A 22,879-nucleotide genomic window follows, 5' to 3' on the forward strand; every position below is an offset into this window, starting at 1 on the left:
CAGGGTAAATACAGAGACTGTTGATGAAAAACTGTCCCTGAAGGCAACGTGCATCATCGGTTTTGCATGAATTTCCCTCTAAAACAACTCTGTGTGGTAACGTTGTGTTATTATCTCATAGCGTGGTGAATGTGCAGGTCACAACTTGTCCACCAGAGCGTTGTGGAGTTGTTGGATTGTGTATTTGATGAGTTTGATGAGGGAAACCAAGAAATCCCATAATGAGCCTCCGTAGCGTAGCTCTGAGCAGCTCACGGCTCTGCTCCACCGTTCTAAAAACAGCTTGCACCGACAATTAAAGGTAATGAACCTACTGCTATGACTATAGGGGTTATGGTGATGGGCCAATTTGACAAAAATGTTGAACTATCCCTTGTATAATGTGAATATAATAATAAACAACCAAAGAAACGCACACACAAACACACACATTTCAGTTCATCAGAAATATTTTATTGGTAAAACTCTGAGAACGGCAGCTTGTTCAGGTGTGTGTTTTCAGGTGTGTGTTCAGGACTCCTCAGTGGTGGAGCTGACCTCTTCACCGTCCACCAGCTCTTTGGTGACGATCAGAACCTTGCGAGTCGTGGTGGTGGTCATCGGGCTGCAGGGAACACACACACACACACACACATCGTTATCCTTTATGTCTCTGATCAACAGATTAATAAAGTTTTATCAACACTAGAGACCTAATGGAAAGGAGAATTTTACGTTTTTTTCTACAGTTTTCCCGTTCCCTCTGACCACCGGTCGGGTCTGCAGGTCAATTCAATTCAATTCAAATTTAAAAGTAGAAAGTGCAGGTGCAAAACAACGATCCACGCATCCCTACATCCCTACATACCACAGACATACCCAACACAATAATAATACACATTCCTACAACCACACATAAGTACAAGTACTCGCAGCAAAGGTTAAAAACGGACACATACAAGGATGAAAATTAGTTAAAAACAGGTTAATTGAAAAGGAAAAGGTTCTGGTGGGTGTTTAGAAGTCGGACTGAGGTGGGAATGAAACTGGATGATGCTCTCTTTGTCCGGAGTGGGAGTGAGCTGTATCTGCGTGCTGATGGCAGTAGGCTGTAGTTTCTGTGTAGTGTGTGTGTGTTGTGTCTATGGCAATCTGTGTAAAGAAAAAAAGGGAATATCCGCACACTGAATTAAAGCTCCCATTTATAAAAGGCCATTTTGCCTGAGGAAGACCACATCGGTCGAAACGTTGTAAGCAAGTAGGCTATCCAATAAATGGGAGCTTTAATTCAGTGTGCGGATATTGCCTTTTTTTCTTTGCAATTATCCTGACTGTCCGGCACCTGGCCTAAAATAGGCATTGGATGTGCGCACAACCACCCTGCTTTTTCTATGGCGATCTGTGTGCCTTGTAGATGTTGATGAGTGGCTCTTGTTCCTGACCTATGGTTTTATTGCTGAGTTTGACTATTTTGTTTAGACTGTTTGGGTGTTTCGGTGGGTGATGCTGAGTGAACGGAACCAGGCTGTGATGTTGACTGTGAGGACGGTCTACTCTGTGGCGGACTCACATGGACAGCTCTCCGTCCAGCAGCCTCCTGTACTCTGTGATCTCCATCTCCAGCCGGGTCTTGATGTCCAGCAGCATCTGGTACTCCTGTCCCTGGGTCTCCAGACTGGCCCTCAGCTGGGCCAGCTGCTCCTCCAGAGACACCACCTGCCTCTGGTAACCCCCCAGCATGGTGGCGTAGCGGCCCTGGGTGTCGGCCAGCTGGTCCTCCAGAGACGCTTTCTGATGTGGAAGAACGAAGAAGAAGAATGCGTGTGAGAAGACTTTTTCAGACTCAGACTGTCGACTCGTGATGAAAAAGTAGAGCAGAGATGGACAGAGTACTCGACTCCAGTACTTGAGTAAGAGTACAAATACTACTGGTCAAAATTTACTCCGTCGACATGTTTACTCGAGTAAGAGTAAAAAAGTACTTGCTTTTAAAGGGTTCTTAAGTATCCAAAAGTACATGATTTTAAATTTACTTTAAGTAAAAGTAAGAGTCAGAGTAAATGTCTTATTCTTCACATCAGTGAATGACTCTAATAGTTTGTAAATGAATGTAAGGAGCTTTTAACTCTTGTTAGTGAGAATGAACTCTTTGCTGCTCAGCTGCACTGATGTGCTGCTTTTAGGGGTTAGGGTTTCCTTCACAGACAAACACAGCTTGTGTCCAATAGGATTTTAGAAAAAGACCTGAAAGTAACCAGTACTTTTCAGCCTTCCTACAAATTAACTCCAGTAAAAGTAAAAACATTTGTCTTGGAAATGTATTCAAGTAAGAGTAATAAGTACCAAAGAAATCTAATACTCAAGTAAAGTAGAAATCCTCTGTCCACCACTGAAGCAGAGCGGCAGTAGAAACTCACCATGCTGAGCTGCGCCTGCAGCTCGATCTCCAGACCCTGCAGAGAGCGTTTCACCTCCGTGACCTCGGAGCGAGACGACTGGAGGGACTCGGTGCTCACGGCCACCTCCTTGTTGACCTCCTCAGACTGTTGGAGCAGAGAGGAGACGAGTCAGAGAACACTTAAATCAGCCTGTCCAAGTTATTATAGGTTTAATTCATTCATTCATCTTCATTAGTTTGTTATCTCATTGATTACTCGTACCACAGTTTGCAACACATCATCACATTACAATGAATGACAACAGTCTGAAAAAAGGTGTGCTCTCTGTAGCCGAGTGGTAGAATAAAGGTAGTGATCATGAGATCATGGGTTCGATTCCTGCCTCAGTCATGTCACATCATTGTTTGACTTGTGATCCCAACTATTCAGCTGTCATTGGACAGTCTTTGATTCCCCATAGTACTCATTGTAACTCAGGTCCTCTGTGGCCATATGGTTAGTGTGTCAGGTCATGAAGTTGTGGGTTCAATTCCTTCCTTGCCATTCCACATGTCTTTGTGAATTTATTCTGCTAATTCAGCATGGTTCAGCAATGGCTTTCAGCATTCACACGCATTTTCCGTTAGGAAATGCTGTTTCTAGTTTTAGTTTTTATTTAGTTATTTATTTTTTTTATTTCAGTTTAGTTTTAGTGAGTTCAACAAATGAATGTTTTAGTTTATTTTTTATTTTAGAGGAATTAGTTTTTATTTAGTCTTAGTTTTAGTTTAGTTTTAGTCTTAGTTGTAGTTTTTATTTAGTTTTTATTTAGTCTTAGTCTTAGTTTTAGTTTAGTCTTAGTCTTAGTTGTAGTTTTTTATTGAGTCTTAGTCTTAGTTGTAGTTTTATTTAGTCTTAGTCATAGTTGTAGTTTTTATTTAGTCTTAGTCTTAGTTGTAGTTGTTCAGGTTTTAGGAGAAAGCCTCTGTCAGACCTCTGAAGATGAACTTGTTACCTTTTAGTTGCATCCATCCCATAATGTTCCCATCAGTCCTCATCAGGTTCAATTCAATCTTATCTACCTGTGGGTCGTACTCCAAGTCGTCCCATATTGAGCTGTGTTCCTGCAGCTTTAGACATCTCTAAGAAAATTATCTGACTCTACTTTACTTTACTGCAGTTTAGCATCCACACCTGGAGGTTGGAGCTGGTTCTAGTTTTTGGAAAAAAGTTTTTATTTTAGTTTCACTGCTAGTTTTAGTGAATATATCAGATCAGTGAATATAATAACCCTTGTATGCAGATGACACTCCGCTGTTCATCATCGTGTTTTTAGTTTCCACTTCACTTGTTGAATTGATTTGGTTCTTGAATCATGACTTGCACTGACTCATCTGTGGCAGCTTCTGCTCTGATGAAACTAGGATCCAAACCCTGAAGCTCACCTTGGACTGGAACCAGGTCTCCAGGTCTCTGCGGTTTTTGGTGGCCACGGTCTCGTAGTGGTCTCTGATCCCGGCCATGACGGCGGACAGGTCCTGCTGAGGAGCGGCGTCCACCTCCACGTTCACCTGGCCGCTCATCTGGGCCTGCAGAGCCAGCAGGTCCTGCAGGAGAAGACGGGACAAATTTCATGTGTCTGCAGCTTCATATCGAGGTAAAATGAGTTGGAACCAACAACTACACATTCTGTGTGACTTTAAAGAGACTTGAAAAGATTTTGGGATTGAATTCTTCAATAAACACTGCAAATGTTAAAGCAGAAGTAAGCGATCCGGTGGTTTTGTCTAACTTCCTGTCAGCAGATGGAGTTAGCAGTCCCCCCCCTCGTCCCTACGTCACCACATTCACACACAGAGAGGACTGCCCCTTTATACCGTTCTCTCTCCTCATTGGATAAAGGTTGTAGGATACAAGGAAAGTTTTCTCCTGGGCTCAGAGCAGAGCAGAGTGACTGACAGACCCGTGTTTCAGACCAAACACTCTATAGAAGTGATTGCTGTCGGAAGATGCAACTATTTAAGACTTAGATTAACACAAACATTCACCTTACTTCTGCTTTAAGTGAGTTTGAACCAACATCTACACATTCTGTGTGACTTTAAAGAGACTTGAAAAGATTTTGGGATTGAATTCTTCAATAAACAAGTGCTGCAAATGTTGTTGCGTCATACTTGATCTGAGCAGGGTTGGTTTTGCTCAATCCAGTCTTACTCACCTCCTCGTGGTTCTTCTTGAGCTGGATGAGTTCCTCCCTCAGAGACTCGATCTGCATCTCCAGGTCAGATCTTCCCAGAGTCAGCTCGTCCAGGACCCTCTTCAGCCCGGCGATGTCGGCCTCCACGCTCTGACGCATGCACAGCTCATTCTCATACCTGTGAACAGCAGCAGCAGATGTGGCATTGTTATTCATTCTCAGCTTCATGGAGGTGGTCTCAGTCTGAGCAGCAGCTGTTTGACCTATAACAACATGTGAAACTGTTCATTCACTCACTTCACTTTGAAGTCGTCAGCAGCCAGTTTGGCATTATCGACGGCCAGGTACAGAGATCCATTGGTGCGGGTGGCGTCTAAGATCTGGAAAACAGACAGAGGACAGACTGAAGTTAGACTGAAGCAGCTGCAAGGTGTTCAACTGTTGCTGCAGCAGACTCGGGGCGTGGCTGCCCCACTAGTGATGACACTACAAACAATAAATGACCTTAACTCTGAAATTTACAGTGTCCTGTCTCTGCTTCCTGTCTCACCTGAGAGCACACACAGGGTTAAAAGATAAGATAAGAGAGTTAACACAGAGACGTTCGTGACACGACTGATTCAATAGACATGATTAAACAAATAAAAGTCAAATCCGCCCTCGGTGTTTCAGTGGTTTGTTTGTTCTTATCTGCACATCATGCAAATGCAGCGCCGAAGGCCGGATTTGGGCTGGTGGTGGTTTGGGTTTGGGTGTGGCTGCACCTGCGTTCATCCTACAACCTAACAACGAGTCACACGAAGACTGAACAATGGCAGCATCTTCAGCCGCAGATCATCATCCCATTGCACCAACGTTTCTATTCTGCGTTAATCAGAACCTGGTCGCCTCACCTGGTCCTGCAGGTCGCTGATGACCAGCTGGAACGCGGAGCAGTCGTGGCCCTCGGGTTTGGTCTTGCTCTCCAGGAACTCTCTGATCCTCAGCTCCAGCTCGGCGTTGGCCGCCTCCAGCTTGCGCACCTTCTCCAGGTAGGAGGCGAGGCGGTCGTTCAGGTTCTGCATGGCCATCTTCTTGTTGTCGGAGATGTCCACGGCGTCGGCCAGGTTGAAGCCGGCTCCTACGCCGGCTCCCACACCGGCTCCCACGCCGGAGGAGAAGCTCCTGGGAGCGCTCATGCTGGAGATGCGGACCCCGGAGCCCCCGGCGCCACCGTAAACACTGGGAGCCCTCATGGAGCCGAACCGGTTCCCACTGGAGAAGGAGACTGAGCGAGAGTAGGAGGCCATGGTGGTGGAGGAGGTTTGTCTGCTCTGGGTGGAGAGGAGGAGAGAATGCAGGAGAGACTGGACTCGGGTGCTTTTATGCCTCCTGACAGTGAGGGAGGGGTTCAGGGTCCGGCCCCCACAACACGCCCCGGGGGCAGGAGGAGGAGGATGACAAACAACCAAATCACAGCAGGGATTTACAGTTGCACAACGATGTCGATGTGACATCCAGGACTCGAGTGTTTGCTCAGTTATCTGCAGCTGGATGTCTCTCAGGTGAGTCAGCGATGTCGTCGGCTCAGGTAGAAACCTAAAGGAATTTAATCTGCTCCACATGTTTACACAGTTCAAACCTCGACCCCCCTCTGGATTCCTCCCTGCACGTCCCCACATGTCTGTTGTCTCTCTGAGTGTGTGTGTGTGTACTGCCTACTGCCCATTTCTGAGTCCTTCATGCTATGTACAGCCACTATACCCCATAATATGATATGCATTCAAGTTAACTGCTTGTAACAGCTCACTATTTCTTGTATGCTTAGGCTGTAATGTTTGTAATGTCTGGATTACTCTTTCCGGTGTTTGTGTGTGAATGTTGTATGTATGTTGTATTTGTTATGTGTTTCTATTCTCTTTTCCTTATCCTTTTTTCTTAATTTTACTTGGGACCCCCTCGAAAAGGAGGTGATACACCTCAAGGGGTTAATCCTAATAAAGAAATTTGAATCTGTGTGTCTCTCCCTCTGTCCTGACTTAATGAAGTCACAGTTTATTGATTTCATAAAGCACATTTAAAATGACCAAAGTGCTGTACAATCATAGACACTCTAAGCAATACAAGGAATAATAAGAACTCAATGCAAATGAAGCATAAAGAAAAGTGCAGATATTTTTTTCTGAAGACACTGAGATGTCTCAGTTTGACCTCAGACCTCTGACCTGAGTGTCTTTGTGTTTTCAGCTGAATCTGAGCTTTAACTGTTCAACACGTCGTCGTCACGTCCTCGTTTGGCTCCAAAACCGGAGTTTGTGGATTCTGAACAAAATAAGAAAGAGAAACAGAGTGAGAGTGTTTTGTCAAACAGCTGTGTCCAATGTGTCCACTCTCTCTCCTGTTGTGAAAACAGTTTTATTACATCAGCTTCTTGTTTGTTGTGGTCCTGCATCGTCACCATGACGATGGACAGGTGTGTGTCAGAGTCACATTCATGAAACCAACAGCGGCCGAGAGAGAGAGAGAGAGTTAGCATTAGCACAACCACTAACACTGGTCACAGTCACAATACATGTCCTATTGTATGTATTGTATGTATTGTATATGTACGGACGGGTTGATTGCTGTAGTTTCGCTGTACTTCTGTATAGTGTAAATAAAGGCTGATTCTGATTCTGGTTTTATTTGTATAGCCCATTTTTACAAACAGTTTGTCTCAAAGGTCTTTACACAGCATCACAACATGGCGTATTTCAGGAAAATACTCTTACACAATTACTAAACTTACTAAAAGAGACAAGGGAAGAGGACGGACGTGTCTAAAGTCTGGAACAACTGCATCCTGACCGTGAACACACTGTCACATTTCACAACTCATTCTCTGCAGTTCTACAGCTGTGCCTGTGGGCATATCCAGATTTATCACCATTCAAACCAACGTGTCTTAACACATTATATTGCTCAAAATTAATTTCCAATGTACTATCTTCTCTCTCATTTCCCTTGAAAGGGGTGCGAGTTGACAGTATTCTGTAAAACTTGTGCCAACGATTAGTGCAACCAACGGCACAAATATTAACAAACAAATATTTGTTCTAAGACTGAAGAATGCTACTTTTTTTTAGTCAATGTACGTTCAAATTAGGGCCAATGGTGTGAACTTTTGGAAATATTTAGAGAGATTTCTGTAAAAAAAAAAAGAAAAGAAAAAAAAGAAGAAGTAATAATTCTAGAAAAAAGTGGTAAAACTTCAAGAAAAGGTTGGGGACCCCCTTGAACCCTCTCAAGGACCCCTGTGGGTCCCCGGACCTCACTTTGAGGACCACTGGTGTAGTCTAATGGTACAGACACACCAACTCCGGCAATGGACGTCAAGTCAACGGATCCCATTCATTGTCTATGTAGAGCAGGAGCTCCGGCCGTGCGGTGCATGATGGACACAGCACGTCGAGTTGACGGCCTCGTCGCCGTATGTGAATTTGCATAAAGATAGATTGAACTTTATGCAAATGACGTCCGTCCAAGGCAATGCGGCCGGCTCAGAAACCGTCCCAACTATCAAACTAGGCGGTGTTGATCAGATATGAATCAAGATTCTGTTACTGCACTACACATTTCCCGCCTCAAATGTTTTCAGAAACATACAGTACAGGCCAAAAGTTTGGACACACTCAATGCATTTCCTTTATTTTCATGACTATTTACATTGTAGATTCTCACTGAAATTCCACTAATGAACCCTGACAAAGCACACCAGTGAAGTGAAAGTGAAAACCATTTTCAGGTCAGGTTCACCTCTTGAAGCTCATCAAGAGAATGCCAAGAGTGTGCAAAGCAGTAATCAGAGCAAAGGGGGGCTACTTTGAAGAAACTAGAACTGGTGGGGGCAGAGATAGAGGAGGAGGAAGAAGAAGGAGAGGAAGAAGAAAAGAAGAAAGAGAAGACAAAGAAGAAAAGACATGTTTTCAGTTATTTCACACTTTTTTGTTAATTCCACATGTGTTCATTCATAGTTTTGGTGCCTTCAGTGAGAATAAAGGAAACACATTGAATGAGAAGGTGTGTCCAAACTTTTGGCCTGTACTGTACTTTAGTGTGTTGTTTTGAGATCGTTTGTGACCCGGCCGCCATGTTTGAAACGGCAGAGCGAAACTCAAGCTTTGCAGTACGTCACACAGAAACGCCCACTCGCCGGTGCGTTCGGCGATCCGTTGCGTCGGGATCCGTCGCCGCCGGAGTTGATGTGTCTATACCATGAGTGATACTCAGGTATACTCAGTATCCACTGAAAATGCATCAATATTTCAGTGTAACCACTACAGCAAAACTATCTAACTGTATGTGATACAGGTATGAACGCGATACAACACTATACAGGAATGTACTGTACCTACCTAAAAAGCAGGATACAACACTACACCACTGCTCTGGTTCTGGTTCTGGTCCTGGTTCTGGTCCTGGTTCTGGTCCTGGTTCTGGTCCTGGTCCTGGTCCTGGTTCTGGTCCTGGTTCTGGTCCTGGTCCTGGTCCTGGTTCTGGTCCTGGTTCTGGTCCTGGTCCTGGTCCTGGTTCTGGTTCTGGTCCTGGTCCTGGTTCTGGTCCTGGTCTCCTCTGATCCTCCTCTGACCGTCTCGATGCTCTCTGCTCTCTCACCTGGAGCCAGCAGGTGGAGGTGGGCGGGGCTAAAGGCTGGATCCAGGATGGTCATCCAGGAAGTCGGACAGACAGCATGTTGAATGGAATATGAATCAAAGCTGGACTGAAATTTTTGTCTGGAGGAAAAAGAAAAGACAGGCATAAAAGGTTTTATCATCTTGTCTGATTTTGATATTCTCATATTTATTTTATTTTTTTAATGTCAATCTTGATTTTTTTTCAGCCTGGTTTTGGGCACTTGGCGTGTGCGTTCATGGGCTTAGTGTAAGTGCTCAGTGTGTCCCATTTCTCCAACGACCAGCGCGCTTGATTTGCACTTTACCCACACTTACGGTAAGACCGGTATTGGTCAAGTATTGGCCAAGCCATGTTTGGGAGATGCCATGGAATACATTTCAATAAAATGAACTAACTTTCTATCTTTTTCACTTTTTAATCTCATATTTTATATTCACAAACCACATTTTATTCTATATGATTTGTTTTCTGCGTTTTCTTGTTTTGTTTTGTTTTGTTTTCTTACAGAGTTGGGTTTACACATTTATGATTTGAATCTTGCGCATAGAGACACTTTTGCAGTAGATGAGACTGTGATCCAGCAGCACTGTTTATTAAAACTGTTGCTGTGCTGTGTTTGTCAGAGTTGTGCGAGTGTGAACAATGGCCCTCAGATGACAGACTGCACACTGTATGCAAATGTACGTTCCACCAGCACAACGTCACCAAAGTGTGTGCGTAACTAACCAAGCGCACTGAGCCGAGTGTGGAGAAATGGGACAGCGCCATGCAGTGTCTTTTGATGCAGAGAGGGGAAGTCAAACTATGTTAAGCCGAGGTCCAGGTATGTGGTGCTGTCAATCATCTGACATCAAATAAATCTAAACCCTGATCCTCTGAACACTCGGCCTCTTGTCTTTGTGTTTCTGCTGCTTCAGGTAGGCTACATCCTCAGTGGGCGTGGCTTCACTGTTACCTGGCCTCCTTTACGTAACACGGTCCAACTGACTGCAGCTTTATCAGAGTTGGTTTGTTTCCTCGTGTAACCGGCTTTACACCTGGACAGAGAAACTTAACAATTAATATCTCATTTATCTGCTGAGACAGTGAATTGTTCTGTTGAGGGATCTGAACTCTTTTATCTGGCAGCACCGACTGCCACTATTTAGGACCTAAAAAAGGAAAAGGAAAAGAAATCTGACCCATAATCCACTGCTCTCTCTTCTTCAGTGTTGAACCAGTTTCACTGTTTCTTTTCCAAAACTGTGTCATCTTTAAAGCCCCAGTATGTAACTTATTTGGCTTTTTATTAGCAAAAATTGCTTTCATAAATACGTATTTCACTGAAGTCGAATCACACCCGCATACAAATGAAAGCTTTCTCATACCTTACCTTACATAGGCTAGACGCTTGTTTATCCTGTTACATGCAGCATCTGTTGTCCGTCTGCCGTCCGCCCGATTTCATGTGAATGCAACATCAAGAATACGTTCCGATATGCAACCACACCGCTAGATGGGGGGAATTCCTACATATTATACCTTTAAGGAATTTGACCAAAACGTCTTTTAACTTTAAGAACATGTCCCATATTTGGCTAAACATGCAGCACCTAGTGGCCTTTAGAGGAACTGCAGCCTTGTTGACTTCACAAAAAAAAAACACAAGAGACGAGCTTTTATTTTGAAGCACCTCAACAGACTTTTATTTTTTGTGTGAGAGCAGTGAGAGCGCCCCCTGTTGGTGCTCATTCGACGACGGACTGGCTGACAGTCTCCGAGGAGCTCACAACCTTCCCATCCACGATCTCCTCGATGACGGTGATGACTTTCTGTTTGCTGACGGTGACGACGGGGGCGGAGACGACGGTGGTGGTGAGGGAGGAGGAGGAGAGGGCGGAGGAGGAGAGGGAGGAGGAGGAGAGGGCGGAGGAGGAGAGGGAGGAGGAGGAGAGGGAGGAGGAGGACATCGAGATGCTGCAGGAGACACAAACACATCACAGTCAGGTCTTTATTCACATCCTCAGAAACTCTCTGACATCACCGCTCTAATGCTCAATAATAATAATTATGACGTTATTGAATAATGTTCAAAAATAACTCATCATCTTCTAGATGGGAGTGACACCGATGAGAATAAATAAAATAAATCCATAAATGATCTTTTATCATAACTGGAGTCTTTTTTTTTTCTTCTGTAGCTTCAAATCTTTAAAGTTAGAGGCTGATAACTGATAACTGATAACTGATAACTGATAACTGATAACTGATAACTGATAACTGATAAACAACACAAAGAGACAAAAAGGATGAAGAACATATTGACAAACACATTCCACAGGTGGGGGACCATAAGAGTTTAGTTCTGGGAGATAAAGTGCATTAGTGCTGGTTAAAGTGGTTAAAGTGACGAGTGCTGAAGTGCAGGAGTGCATAGCTACCAGGTTGTATTATAGAGTATTTATCTGAAGTACCAGGTTGTATTATAGAGTATTTATCTGAAGTACCAGGTTGTGTTGCACGATGCCCTATAGAGTATTTATCACAGTGTCAGGTTGTATTATAGAGTATTTATCACAGTACCAGGTTGTATTATAGAGTATTTATCACAGTACCAGGTTGTATTATAGAGTATTTATCACAGTACCAGGTTGTATTAAAGACTAACCTTAACTGACGGACATTTAAACTTTGAGCTGAAAACAACAGTATTTATCACCTGTGAGTAAATCTTTATTGGATGCTTTGGAGCTAAACTAAAACTATCAAACCTAAGTTTATGTAGTTTCTTTATTTGTGTGTTTTTTAAATAAATAAATGTTTAAACTCTGGCTCTTCTTCGATGTTATCATTTTTTTTCTGTGTCATGTCTGGTCTTGTGGTCCGAGGCCTCCCGGACCTCCTGGACCTGGACTCGGCCCTCTCACCTCCCGCTGGCCTCTCCGTCCAGCAGCCTCCTGTACTCGGCGATCTCCATCTCCAGCCGGGTCTTGATGTCCAGCAGCATCTGGTACTCCTGGGACTGGGACTCCAGGCTGGCCTTCAGCTGGCCCAGCTGCTCCTCCAGCATCACCACCTGGCTCTGGTAACCGATCAGCATGTTGCTGTATCTGGACTGAGTCTCGGCGAGCGTTCCCTCCAGACTTGCTTTCTGTAGGGGGGGAACAGAGAGGAGGCGGCTCAGTGTGTTTATGGGCTCAGAGGAGCTGAGGAGGTGAAAGCTGCTGAGATGTTCTGCTCACCATGCTGAGCTGTGACTGCAGCTCGATCTCCAGACTCTGCAGCGTCCGTTTGATCTCCGTGATCTCTGACCGGGACGTCTGGAGGGTTTCTGTGCTGACGGAGACTTCTTTGTTCAATGTTTCTGTCTGTGTGAGTGAAAACACAAAGATGGTCAACACCGATAGAGACCCATCCCACCACATCTGTCTGCAGCTGCACACGCTCCATACATCCAGTAGGATTCTTTAAGTCATCTCATAAATATGTAATATGTGTCCTAAATTGAATTTGACCACGGACCCCCAATGGTAAAAATTTTGATGCAAACACCAGAAATAGACAAATATTTGTTCTGAGACGGAAGATCGTTACATTTTTAGTCAATGTTCATTCAAATTAGGGCCCTTGGCACAATTTTTTTGAAATTTTGTAGAGAAATTTCTGTAAAAAAGTGGTACAAATTTTCCAAAAATGTTTAAACATTTCTAGAAAAAGGTGGTAAAAATTCTCAAAAAGTGGTAAAAAAAAATCTCCAAAAACGTGTAAACATTTTGCTAGAAAAAAGTGGTAAAAATTCTCAAAAAGTGGTAAAACTTTCTCCAAAAACGTTTAAACATTTCTAGAAAAAAGTGGTAAAAATTCTCAAAAAGTGGTCAAATTTCTCCAAAAACCTTTAAACATTTCTAGAAAAAGTGGTAAAAATTCTCAAAAAGTGGTAAAAAAATTCTCCAAAAACGTTTAAACATTTCTAGAAAAAAGTGGTAAAAATTCTCAAAAAGTGGTAAAAATTTCTGCAAAAACGTTTAAACATTTCTAGAAAAAAGTGGTCAAATTTCTTGAAAAGTGGTCAAATTTCTCAATTTAAAAAAACAAAACAAAACAAAACCCTCTTTGGTGTAAGTGATGAACCCACCAACACGACCTTCACATCCTCACCTTGGCCTGGAACCACGCCTCAAGATCTTTGCGGCTCTTGGCGGCGACGGACTCGTAGTGCTCTCTGACTTCCTCCAGAATCTTGTTGAGGTCCTCCTGAGGAGCGGCGTCCACCTCCACGTTGACCTGGCCGCTCATCTGGGCCCGCAGAGCCAGCAGCTCCTGCAGAGGAACAACGACGAGGAGATAAGAGACAGTTGGAGGTGAGGACTCAAGACTCACCTGACAACAGCAAACCTCATTCCACTGAGACTTATGACTTATTGTCGGGGAGGCCACTCACCTCCTCGTGGTTCTTCTTCAGGAAGATCAGCTCCTCCTTCAGACCCTCGATCTGCATCTCCAGGTCGGTTCTGGCCAGAGTCAGCTCATCCAGGACTCTCCTCAGTCCGGCGATGTCGGCCTCCACAGACTGACGCATGGCCAGCTCGTTCTCAAACCTGAAAAACGAAGGTGAGGTTGATCAACTTGAAGATCTAAAGAGCATCTCAGCATAGATTTATGTCTCCTCTCCATCTCTACATTCAGAACTGATGTTGGTTCAAAATCTAGAATTACATTTTTCATTTTTAGGTTTTTTAAATGAAGTTGCGAATGTGGGTTTTGGGTTTAAATCTGGTGCTAACCCTAACAACAGGTTGACTTTGAAATTTCTCTCTTCAACAATGACTGAATCCACTCACTTAAGCCTGAAGTCGTCGGCGGCCAGCTTGGCGTTGTCGATGGAGAGGTAGATGCCGCCATTCATTCTGGTGGCATCTTGGATCTGGAAGGTGAAAGAGAAGCAGTTAGATTCTCATGTTCACTGCTATTTTCAATCAATCAATCATCTTCATTCACATATATAGAAAAGGTATTAAAATCATTAAAATATGGGACACCCTGAGAAGCTCAAGAGCTTTTAAAAGGGGCCCAAAGTTTAAGTTGTCCGCAGGGGAGTGACTGGAGTCATCAGGAGACTAAAACATGTCAAATATTAGACATGACTTTGACTTTCAGCAGTGAAGGTCTGTTCTGTTCTGTTCTGTTCTGTTCTACGACCCTGATTCCTGTTCAACAGGCTCGTCAACCGTCAACGAGCCACGAGGGTCGACTTACATCATCACATTATCACATCTTTTCAGACAATATGCAGCTGATCTCAGTCCGGATGTGTCGACACCATCCACCACCATGATGTGGACTTCCGCCGGGTGGCTCGTTCCGACCAATCAGAGGCTAATCGCAGCAACGCACTTCCGTCAGGCCAGACTAGCTCTAATCTAATAGGGGACTGAGAAGCTTTTAACTTGGTGGTGGCTGTGATCGGGACAGAAGCTAAATAGCTTGTTTAGTACATTACTTTCTTACCTTCAGAGTTTATAAGTCAGACCATGCACTCTAGGCTGCTGTTTATTAGCTAAACACTCATCTTTGCCAATGCAGCTTCTAACTGCCTCTACTGTAGTTGTGTGAGCTTTAGTCAGTTATAGTTAAAGCTGGAGTAGCTTAGGCAGGATTTGTTTTAAAAACAAAATATTAACTTTCATTCATGTGACCCAACGTGAGCCTACCTTGCCCTGCAGGTCGGAGATGGTGATGTAGAAGGCGCTGTAGTCTCTGGCGGCCGGGGTGATCTGGCTCTCCAGGAACTGGCGGATCCTCAGCTCCAGCTCGGCGTTGGCCGTCTCCAGCTTGCGGACCTTCTCCAGGTAGGTGGCCAGACGGTCGTTCAGGTTCTGCATGGTGGCCTTCTCGTTGGCGGAGATCTCCATGCCGTCGTTGCTGGCACCGGCGCCGAACGCAGCCCCGCCGCCGCCGCTGCTGTAGCTGTAGCTGTAAGAGCTTCCTCCACCTCCACCACCACCGCCGCCGCCGAGCATGGACAAGGACGAGCCGCCACCGAGCATGGACATGGAGGAGCCGCCGGAGGAGATCCGGACGCTGCCGCCACCAGCGCCTCCGTGCATGGAGAGGCTGCTGCTCCTGTAGGCGCCACCACCAGTAGACCTTGAGCGGATCATGGTAGATGTTTTGGTTTGATTTGATGGTGTGGTGATGAGGGGGAAGAAGTCTTTCTGCTTCAGCTGAGGAGAAAGTGCCGACCTGAGAGAGAGGCCGATGTTTTATACCATTAGATGAGAGTGTGAGGAGGAGGGGGAAGGACAGAGGGGGAAGGACAGGGGGGAGATGGTGCTACGACTGGGAGGAGGAGGAGGCGACTTTGTCATCATACCACAGCCTCTCAGGATCGCAGCGTGAAGGTTAATGGGCTGTGAGCGAGAGTGTGAGAAATGTCGACTCCACCCCATCGTCTTGTTCAACCACTTGCTGAGCCGTGCCAACTGTGATTTCACAAGAAAGGTTAGAGAGCGAGTCCAGACCTGGGTGACATTTGAAATTAAAACCACAAAATCCAAAGCGTAAAGACTCTCACACCCAATCTATCACTGCAGCCGCTACACTGACGGAAGTGCTGGCAGCAGCTGAAGGAGACACACCAGCTTAAAGATTAAACCAAATGTTTGATCAGGATGAACCTTTGTCAGCTGAATGATCCTGAGTAAACAGAGCAGAGGACGAGCGGCCATTCATTACCTCCTATTAGGAACCATAAAACTCCACTCAGGCCGAGGCTGTAAATTCTTTGTGTGGAGGATTTCGAGAAGCCACGGAGCTTCAGAGGGATCATCAGACTTAGAGACGCTGTGAAGGCTTCTTCTAACAAACCAACACCATTAACAGAGCAGGGAGGACAATCACAGTGTCTCTGAAACCAATTATAAACTGTTTCCAACGTCCAGAGTTTCAGTCTGAGTCGACAGCATCACAACAGTTCATCTCTAATCTAATGGGGGACCGAGAAACTTTTACCTTGGTGGTGGCTGTGATCGGGACAGAAGCTAAACAGCTTGTTTAGTAGATTACTTTCTTACCTTCAGAGTTTATAAGTCAGACCATACAATCTAAATTAGTATCTATTAGGCTGCTGTTTATTAGCTAAACACTCACCTTTGCCAATGTGGCTTCTAACTGCCTCTACTAGTTGATAACTTTAGTCAGTTATAGTTAAAGCCAGTGTAGGCAGGATTTGTTTTAACAAAATATTAACTTGTTGAGAAATTCAGAAATTCCCATTCAGCTGCCAGCAAGGAAAGGTCTCTGTATGCAGCAGCCTAAAGAACGTCTCTGCTAAAAAGGCCTTCAGCTCCCAGTATCTTTGAACAATCAAATCTATTCTGGTCTGGGGGTTCCTGATTGGTTGAGGGGACTGGCCCTCCAGATTTGTTTGGACAGAGTAGGGTCAACCCTTCAACCAATCAGGAACCACCAGACCAGAATAGATTTGATTGGTCAAAGATACCGGGAGCTGTGGGTTGGTTTTCAGAACAAATCCTACAGTACCTACCCCAGTTTTAAGCTACAGTATGTTGGCTAGTTTCTAACTTCAGCCTTAAGTTACACTTTAACTAAGTAACTTTAGCAAGTTTCTAACTTTGGCCTTGAATCACAGTTTATCTGACCAGTGTTGGTCAATTTCTAACTTTTGCTTGGTATTACACTTTTTGCTTACTGATTGTTAGCCTTAAAGTAACACAATGCAAGATTTAGTACTCAGTGATTCCGTCCATTTCAATGATTTAAACCAGTGAATCTCAAACATTTTACATCAAAGACCCTAAATTGACACAAATTAGACCATGGACCCCAACTGGACAAAATTTTGAAGCAAACACCAGAAATACACAAATATTTGTTCTGAGACTTAAGTACATTACTGTTTTAGTCAATGTATGTTCAATTTAGGGCCAATGGCGTGAATTTTTGGAAAGATTATGAGAAATTTCTGGAAAAAAAGTGGTACAATTTCTCCAAAAGAGTAAAAAAAAATCTAGAAAAAAGTGGTAAACATTCTCAAAAAAAAGAAGAAAAGAAGATTTCTAAAAAAAAAAAAAAAAATGGATTGATTTAGAAACATTATTTCCAAGTCGAAAAACTACATTTGAATATGAATTACTTTATCAATCCCAGTTTATTTGTGTCTGTTTCTAGGACACAACAGCTATTAACCTTTAGCTAGCTGTCAGTGTCCAGTTCCATTTCCATTTCAGCTAAACTAAGGAGCCAGTTACAATTTGGGAAACTACAGTAAATGCAAAAGAAAAGATTACATTATAAAGGGCGCTGTAATGATCTGAAGGTAGAAAACAGAGGTGTTCAGTGAGACACCTGAGGATCTGTTGTCGTAGATTTTAACACTGAAACTGTTTTTCTGAGGTCATTAACTTTGTCTTTTACCTTTTTTGTTCTTTATTTCCAGTTTAAATCTTCCCAAATGCAAATGATCTTCTCTGCACCACTACTCCTTTAGGCTACAAGTTCAGTTAGTCAAGCTATAGCACCCTACTACTGCAACAACATTTAGTGCATTAAGTCTGCAGCATTTTAACCAGTTTTTGATGAATCTTGGAATTAAATTCTCTGTAAAACTGTAAGATGATGATTGTGACAATATGGCTGCTCTGATATTCTCTTTCTTTCCATCGATGAATAAGCCCTTAAGATTTGTTTTTCATTATTTTGCAGCTAAAGGACACATGAACTTTGCAGCATTTTCTGCCTAAATGATTTTCAGCGCGTGAGTTTCATCAGAGACGGGAGCAGCGAAGTCGCTCCGTGAATAAATGCGTCCTGAAGCGAGTTGACTCATTTATTTTTAACAATTGACCCGTAAATTGTTTTCTGTGCCGAGCGTGGGCGTAGCTGCGTCGCTGCAGGCGTGTTCCCATCACCTGCAGTCGCTGCAGGGAAACTCTGACAGGTCGGTGCAACACCCTGCGCTCATAAAAAGACAGTGGTTTGATTCCAGCTGGAAGTGGAACATGTTTGTTTAAGAGGCGTCTAAACTCTTGTTTGGTTGTGACAGGGCTCAAAGTGATTGTTGGAGAAGACAAAGGTTTAAACTGTGACTGCGACTTCCAGCAGCTCAACGGACACGGCATGTGTGACATGTGTGATCAAAGTGCATCAACAGATCAACACAACAACACACACAACAACGAAAGTTTATCTGCAGTTTGTGTCACAGTCCTCGGACCCTCAGACGACACAACGTCATCAAACATTTGTTGATTTGTTGTCCGTCGTGTGTTGGTGCAGCTGTGGTCAGAAACACAGATGTGAGTCGACATATTTTATTATTCTAATGTAATTATGAACCAAACCAACCAAACTGAAAACAAAGGGTGACGGCGCGTTTTCAGCTCTGGCCCCCCGGCTTTGGAACGGCCTTCCTTTTAGTGTTAGATCAGCTGACTGCTGCAGTTTTAAAACAACGTCTTAAAATGAAAAAGGAAAAAAAAAAGAAAAGAAGTCCAGTTGCTTTTTACTACAACTCCACAAGAAAACGTCTTAAAACCCACTTTTATAGGATGGCATACTCTTAACTATTTCCTGATCTTGTTTTATTATTCTAACATTTTATCTGCACTGCAAGAGCATTTCTACTTATTTATAAATCCATTTGTATTGCACCTTTGTGAATTTGTGCTTTTACTGTTTTGGTGGGTGCACTGCTGTTGACTATGGGCTATGTTTGATTGATTGTGGGTCATGTGACCTCAATCATGGGTTTTTCTTCAGTTTTTGTTCTTTTTCTGTGATGTTTTATCTGTAAAGCACTTTGTGCATTTGCTTGAAAAGTGCTATATAAATAAAATTATTATTAACTGAACAGATTCACTGGAACATTAGCATTATTATAACGAGGGCAGTGAAGTGTGATGTGAACACGGCAGCACTCAATAAAAGAGTTAACGCTTGAACGTATAGTCCAGATGTGTCCAGCTGTTCACATCAGCTGCATCTGCTCCTCCAGATCCTGTTCAGCTCCTGCTTCAGGTTCTGGACTGTCCCAGTCCTGGTGTTTGTGCAGCTTCACTCCTTCAAAACAAAGAAAAAGTTTGTTAAAAAGAGAAAGGCTTTAAATTTACAAGTAAATCACGCGACCATATAAATGTTCCCTGCAGGTTCAGAGGAAGAAACATTCACACATTCATTCACATATTTCTCTGATAACATTAAATCTACAAACGTATACTGACGTGTGCACATTCAACATATGCACAAACATATTAAACGCACATACATGAGGGAGAGAGGAGTGAACAGGGAGCAGCAGCAGCCTGAGGGAAACCGGCACAGTCACTGAACCGGCTTCATCTGGCTCTGTCGACCTGTCAATCATCCTCCAGTCTTACATAAAACAGGTAACCTGAGTCTGGGGGCGGGGCTTGTGTGGGCTGCTGTTGCCTGCAGGTACACACACACACACACACACACACACACACACACACACACACACACACACACATACAGGTGTGTCTCTGACAAAAACTGAACGACTGAAATATGTAAGAAGTAGAGCAGTGAAAGTTTCTGTTCCTCTGCTGTGAACTGTAGATGATAAAACACCATGATCCTTTGCAATCACGGCTATACGCACACACTAGGTAACCTGCTTTCTTTTAGCGTACCTTCTTTTTGTCTGATTCAAAATGTGCAGATGTTGCACTAGTCAAGTCAAGTCAAATTTATTTATATAGCACATTTCATACGACAAGCGTAAACTCAATGTGCTTCAAAAAATTAAAACAAAGATACAATGTATAACATAAAATAGCATGTAGGATAAGAAATATTACATATATAAAAAACATTTAGGACATTATAAAATCACACAAGAATGTATTATTATCATCATCTATAAAGGGAGATAATAATATTAATAATAAAAATTCTTAGAAATATTAGAAATATGCCGTAGAAAAAGTAAGATCGGCATCTAAAATCACACCCAAGTTTTTGACATGCTCACATGGTTTTACAGACAGAGGAGTTAAAAATGATTGAATATTTTGCCTCAGAGCCTTAGGACCTACCAAAAGAATCTCTGTTTTGTCTTCATTAAGTTGTAACTTTTTTTTTTTACAACTTACAACTAGAAGCAGCGGCTGAATAAAAGCTTTAAAAGCCCATAAATATATCTTCTATCTAATTCCACTGAAAGTCTCAGTTTCTGCTCTAAATATTCAACTCGTTGTCACTTTCTCTTTGTTTTGACGCCAAAGAGTTTGTTGTTTCTCTTCAGTATCAGTATAAAGAAGAGAGAGCAGGAGGCCTGACAGATATGTGGATGATATATGTCAGCTGTCAATCAACCCAGCTCATAAATAAAGGCTGTGGAGTGAAGTCACCTGCGGGCTGATGTGTATATGATCCATGCAGGCAGGTATGAAGTGGGCGTGGCCTCCTGTAAAAGCCTCTGAGCAACGTCTTCACTTTAAACCTGATGTTTGAGTCTTTGCCCATTTATGTTCAGATTTTCAGGAAACATGAAAGACATTTAGCATATAGCCTAACTATAGGCTACATGTTCCTGTATCTGAGTGATGTCACATTATCACATCTGTAATATGACGTTGTGACCATATGTGTTGACAATATATCAAATAACAGACATATTTAATGCACATTTATAAAACTCTATGTTTATAAACCGTTTGTTATACATTTGCAAAACAGTAAGTGCATTTCTCAAAACAAATATATAGAAATATGCTTGACATTATGACAACTTCAACCATTTTGCATGTAAAGACTTGTGCAGTGAACTAATGCCTAAGTATTGTGGGGGCTGAGACTATTCAAAAGAGACCCATTATAATACATTTTGATCAACATGACATAACAAGCAATTGACAATGTAGGAAACAGCAGAGAATTGTACAGAATCATTTGCATGGATGAACCAAAGGGTTTGCAACGTGTTCAAAGAAATGAGAAACTGCTTTTTTGATGTGCACAAGTGAAGACAAAACAAGTAGTTTGGAGAATTTCAATTCCAACCTGAGAAATGTACCAAAGCCACTGAGAGGAACTGTAACATCAGACACATTTGTCTCACATTTTGAACAAACTGGCTTAAAAGAAAAAGACAGAAGAGTCAAACATGTTCCAGCCATGGTCCCCTGGTCTCCACTAGCCTACATACTATATGTGTCATGTCCATATGTTGGTGTGTGAGAACAGGTTTGTGTGTTAGATAACCTGGACCCTCCTCCTCCTCAGGCTGTGGCAGCACCTGAATTCTTTCTCTTCTGAGTTTCTCTCTGTCTCTCGGTCATAAAGTTTGTACTTTAATCCAACCATCAATCACTCTCACAGTGTGGGACTTGTTAACCCCGAAGCTGCTGCAGCTTCACTCTCTCTGCAGCTTTAGGCTCCTCTTGTCGTTGTAATAATATAAACCTCTGTATAAAACCATTAAAGTCTTAATGCATCATATTCCCTGCTCTGTCTCAGCCGATGGACGTGTCCCGACCCGTCCACTCCTCCGTCTCTCACCGACTAGGCTACTGAAGGAAATGTGCAGCTGCTGCTTTTCTCTGGCCTCCAGCTAAAGAACAACTACAAGAATATCTATGTATGACATGGGGTTACATATGACATTAAAGTGATTACTGGTATGTAAAAAATATACATTAACATACAGCAGGGAAATATAATATAGGCTGCTGTCATGAAGTTTTCACCAGATGTCAACAACAACCACAGTAAGCCACACATACAAAGACATCAGGACATATTGTAGCCTATATGTCCATAAATAAATGAAGTTGTGTGTAATGAAGTGAATGAGTATTGAGGATGTGCAGAAAGGAATGAAAGAGAAGAAAGCAGCAGGAATGTGTCAGAGTTTAGAAAGTGATCCAGTCTCCTCTAAGTGCTCATTAGATGACCTGCTGCTGCATAGCAAAAAAATATTTAAACTGACACACAGAGAGCAAAACCTCTCCTCAAGTCTCCAAAACTTTAGACACATTTTCTGTTTTACACACATTTTGTAATTCAAAATGGCACTATTTACTGTAAATGCACTGAACACGGTTCTCTGCATGAGACACAACACTGACATAAAGTCACATGTTAGACAATAACTGCTTAAACTGCTTGCAGTTCTTGATGTGTTGTAGGCCTACAGCACTTTGATGTAAAGCGCTTTATAAATAAATGTATTATTATTATTAATATATGTGCTACCTGGCCAAACACCTCAATAGTTAATTGTTACCGCTTAAATCAGGAAGTAAGCAAGACCACGTTTCTATTTTCTTATCTATTTTCACAACTGTTCATTGAAATAAAACAACCAGGGAAAGATCAGCTGTGACTGGGATTCAACCCCCCGGTCATAGACAGGTAGTGTGATATGCTTTTATAGCCTACAACAGTTTAACGAGCGCATTTTATTAGTTAACAGTAAGCAACAAGAGATTATGATTTGTTTGTTCATCTAATCATTTATTTGGCTCCGCCAACACAAATAGTTCTGCAACTGGAGGAGCTGTTGCCAGGCAACACGTAAACTGTATTTCCTACTAGCTAGCTTTTCAATTTTTTGCCCCAGTCCATTTATTCATTAGATTCACATGACGTCACTGTGTTTCTGCGCCGCCATATTTGTGTCCGAATCAGGGCGATCTGGGCACAGATC

The 22,879-nt window shown here is 42.9% G+C and overlaps 2 protein-coding genes across 2 annotated transcripts; both read right to left on the reverse strand.

The window, feature by feature from the left end:
- Positions 1–431: 431 nt before the first annotated feature.
- Positions 432–5,879, reverse strand: LOC146982317 (keratin, type I cytoskeletal 50 kDa-like). The gene is made up of 7 exons (XM_085783306.1): positions 5,448–5,879; positions 4,852–4,934; positions 4,576–4,732; positions 3,803–3,964; positions 2,397–2,522; positions 1,550–1,770; positions 432–604 (listed from the first exon to the last, which is right to left on the reverse strand). The coding sequence occupies exons 1-7, from the start codon at positions 5,841–5,843 to the stop codon at positions 511–513; spliced, it is 1,239 nt and encodes a 412-aa protein (XP_085639432.1). The 5' UTR covers positions 5,844–5,879; the 3' UTR covers positions 432–510.
- Positions 5,880–10,863: 4,984 nt separating this feature from the next.
- Positions 10,864–15,381, reverse strand: LOC146982318 (keratin, type I cytoskeletal 13-like). Its single transcript, XM_085783313.1, has 7 exons — positions 14,898–15,381; positions 14,028–14,110; positions 13,628–13,784; positions 13,345–13,506; positions 12,429–12,554; positions 12,114–12,337; positions 10,864–11,163 (listed from the first exon to the last, which is right to left on the reverse strand). Exons 1-7 carry the CDS (start codon positions 15,345–15,347, stop codon positions 10,935–10,937), a joined length of 1,431 nt encoding a protein of 476 aa, XP_085639439.1. The 5' UTR covers positions 15,348–15,381; the 3' UTR covers positions 10,864–10,934.
- Positions 15,382–22,879: the final 7,498 nt, after the last annotated feature.

Source organism: Trachurus japonicus, chromosome 8, assembly GCF_045865225.1.
Source record: "Trachurus japonicus isolate A0001 chromosome 8, Traja_1.0".
In the NCBI taxonomy this organism is placed as follows: Eukaryota; Metazoa; Chordata; class Actinopteri; order Carangiformes; family Carangidae; genus Trachurus; species Trachurus japonicus.

Bases quoted from the DNA above. Each gene is read 5' to 3' on its own strand.
- LOC146982318 (XM_085783313.1), bottom strand. From the start codon at position 15,347: ATGATCCGCTCAAGGTCTACTGGTGGTGGCGCCTACAGGAGCAGCAGC. The intron at 12,338-12,428 runs GTGAGCAGAACA...CCCCCCCTACAG, and splicing joins TGCAGTCACAGCTCAGCATG to AAAGCAAGTCTGGAGGGAAC. The intron at 11,164-12,113 runs GTGAGAGGGCCG...TGTCTCCTGCAG, and splicing joins GACGGAGAGGCCAGCGGGAG to CATCTCGATGTCCTCCTCCT.
- LOC146982317 (XM_085783306.1), bottom strand. From the start codon at position 5,843: ATGGCCTCCTACTCTCGCTCAGTCTCCTTCTCCAGTGGGAACCGGTTC. The intron at 4,733-4,851 runs GTGAGTGAATGA...TGCTGTTCACAG, and splicing joins GCTGACGACTTCAAAGTGAA to GTATGAGAATGAGCTGTGCA. The intron at 605-1,549 runs GTGAGTCCGCCA...TGTTCCCTGCAG, and splicing joins CTGGACGGAGAGCTGTCCAT to CCCGATGACCACCACCACGA.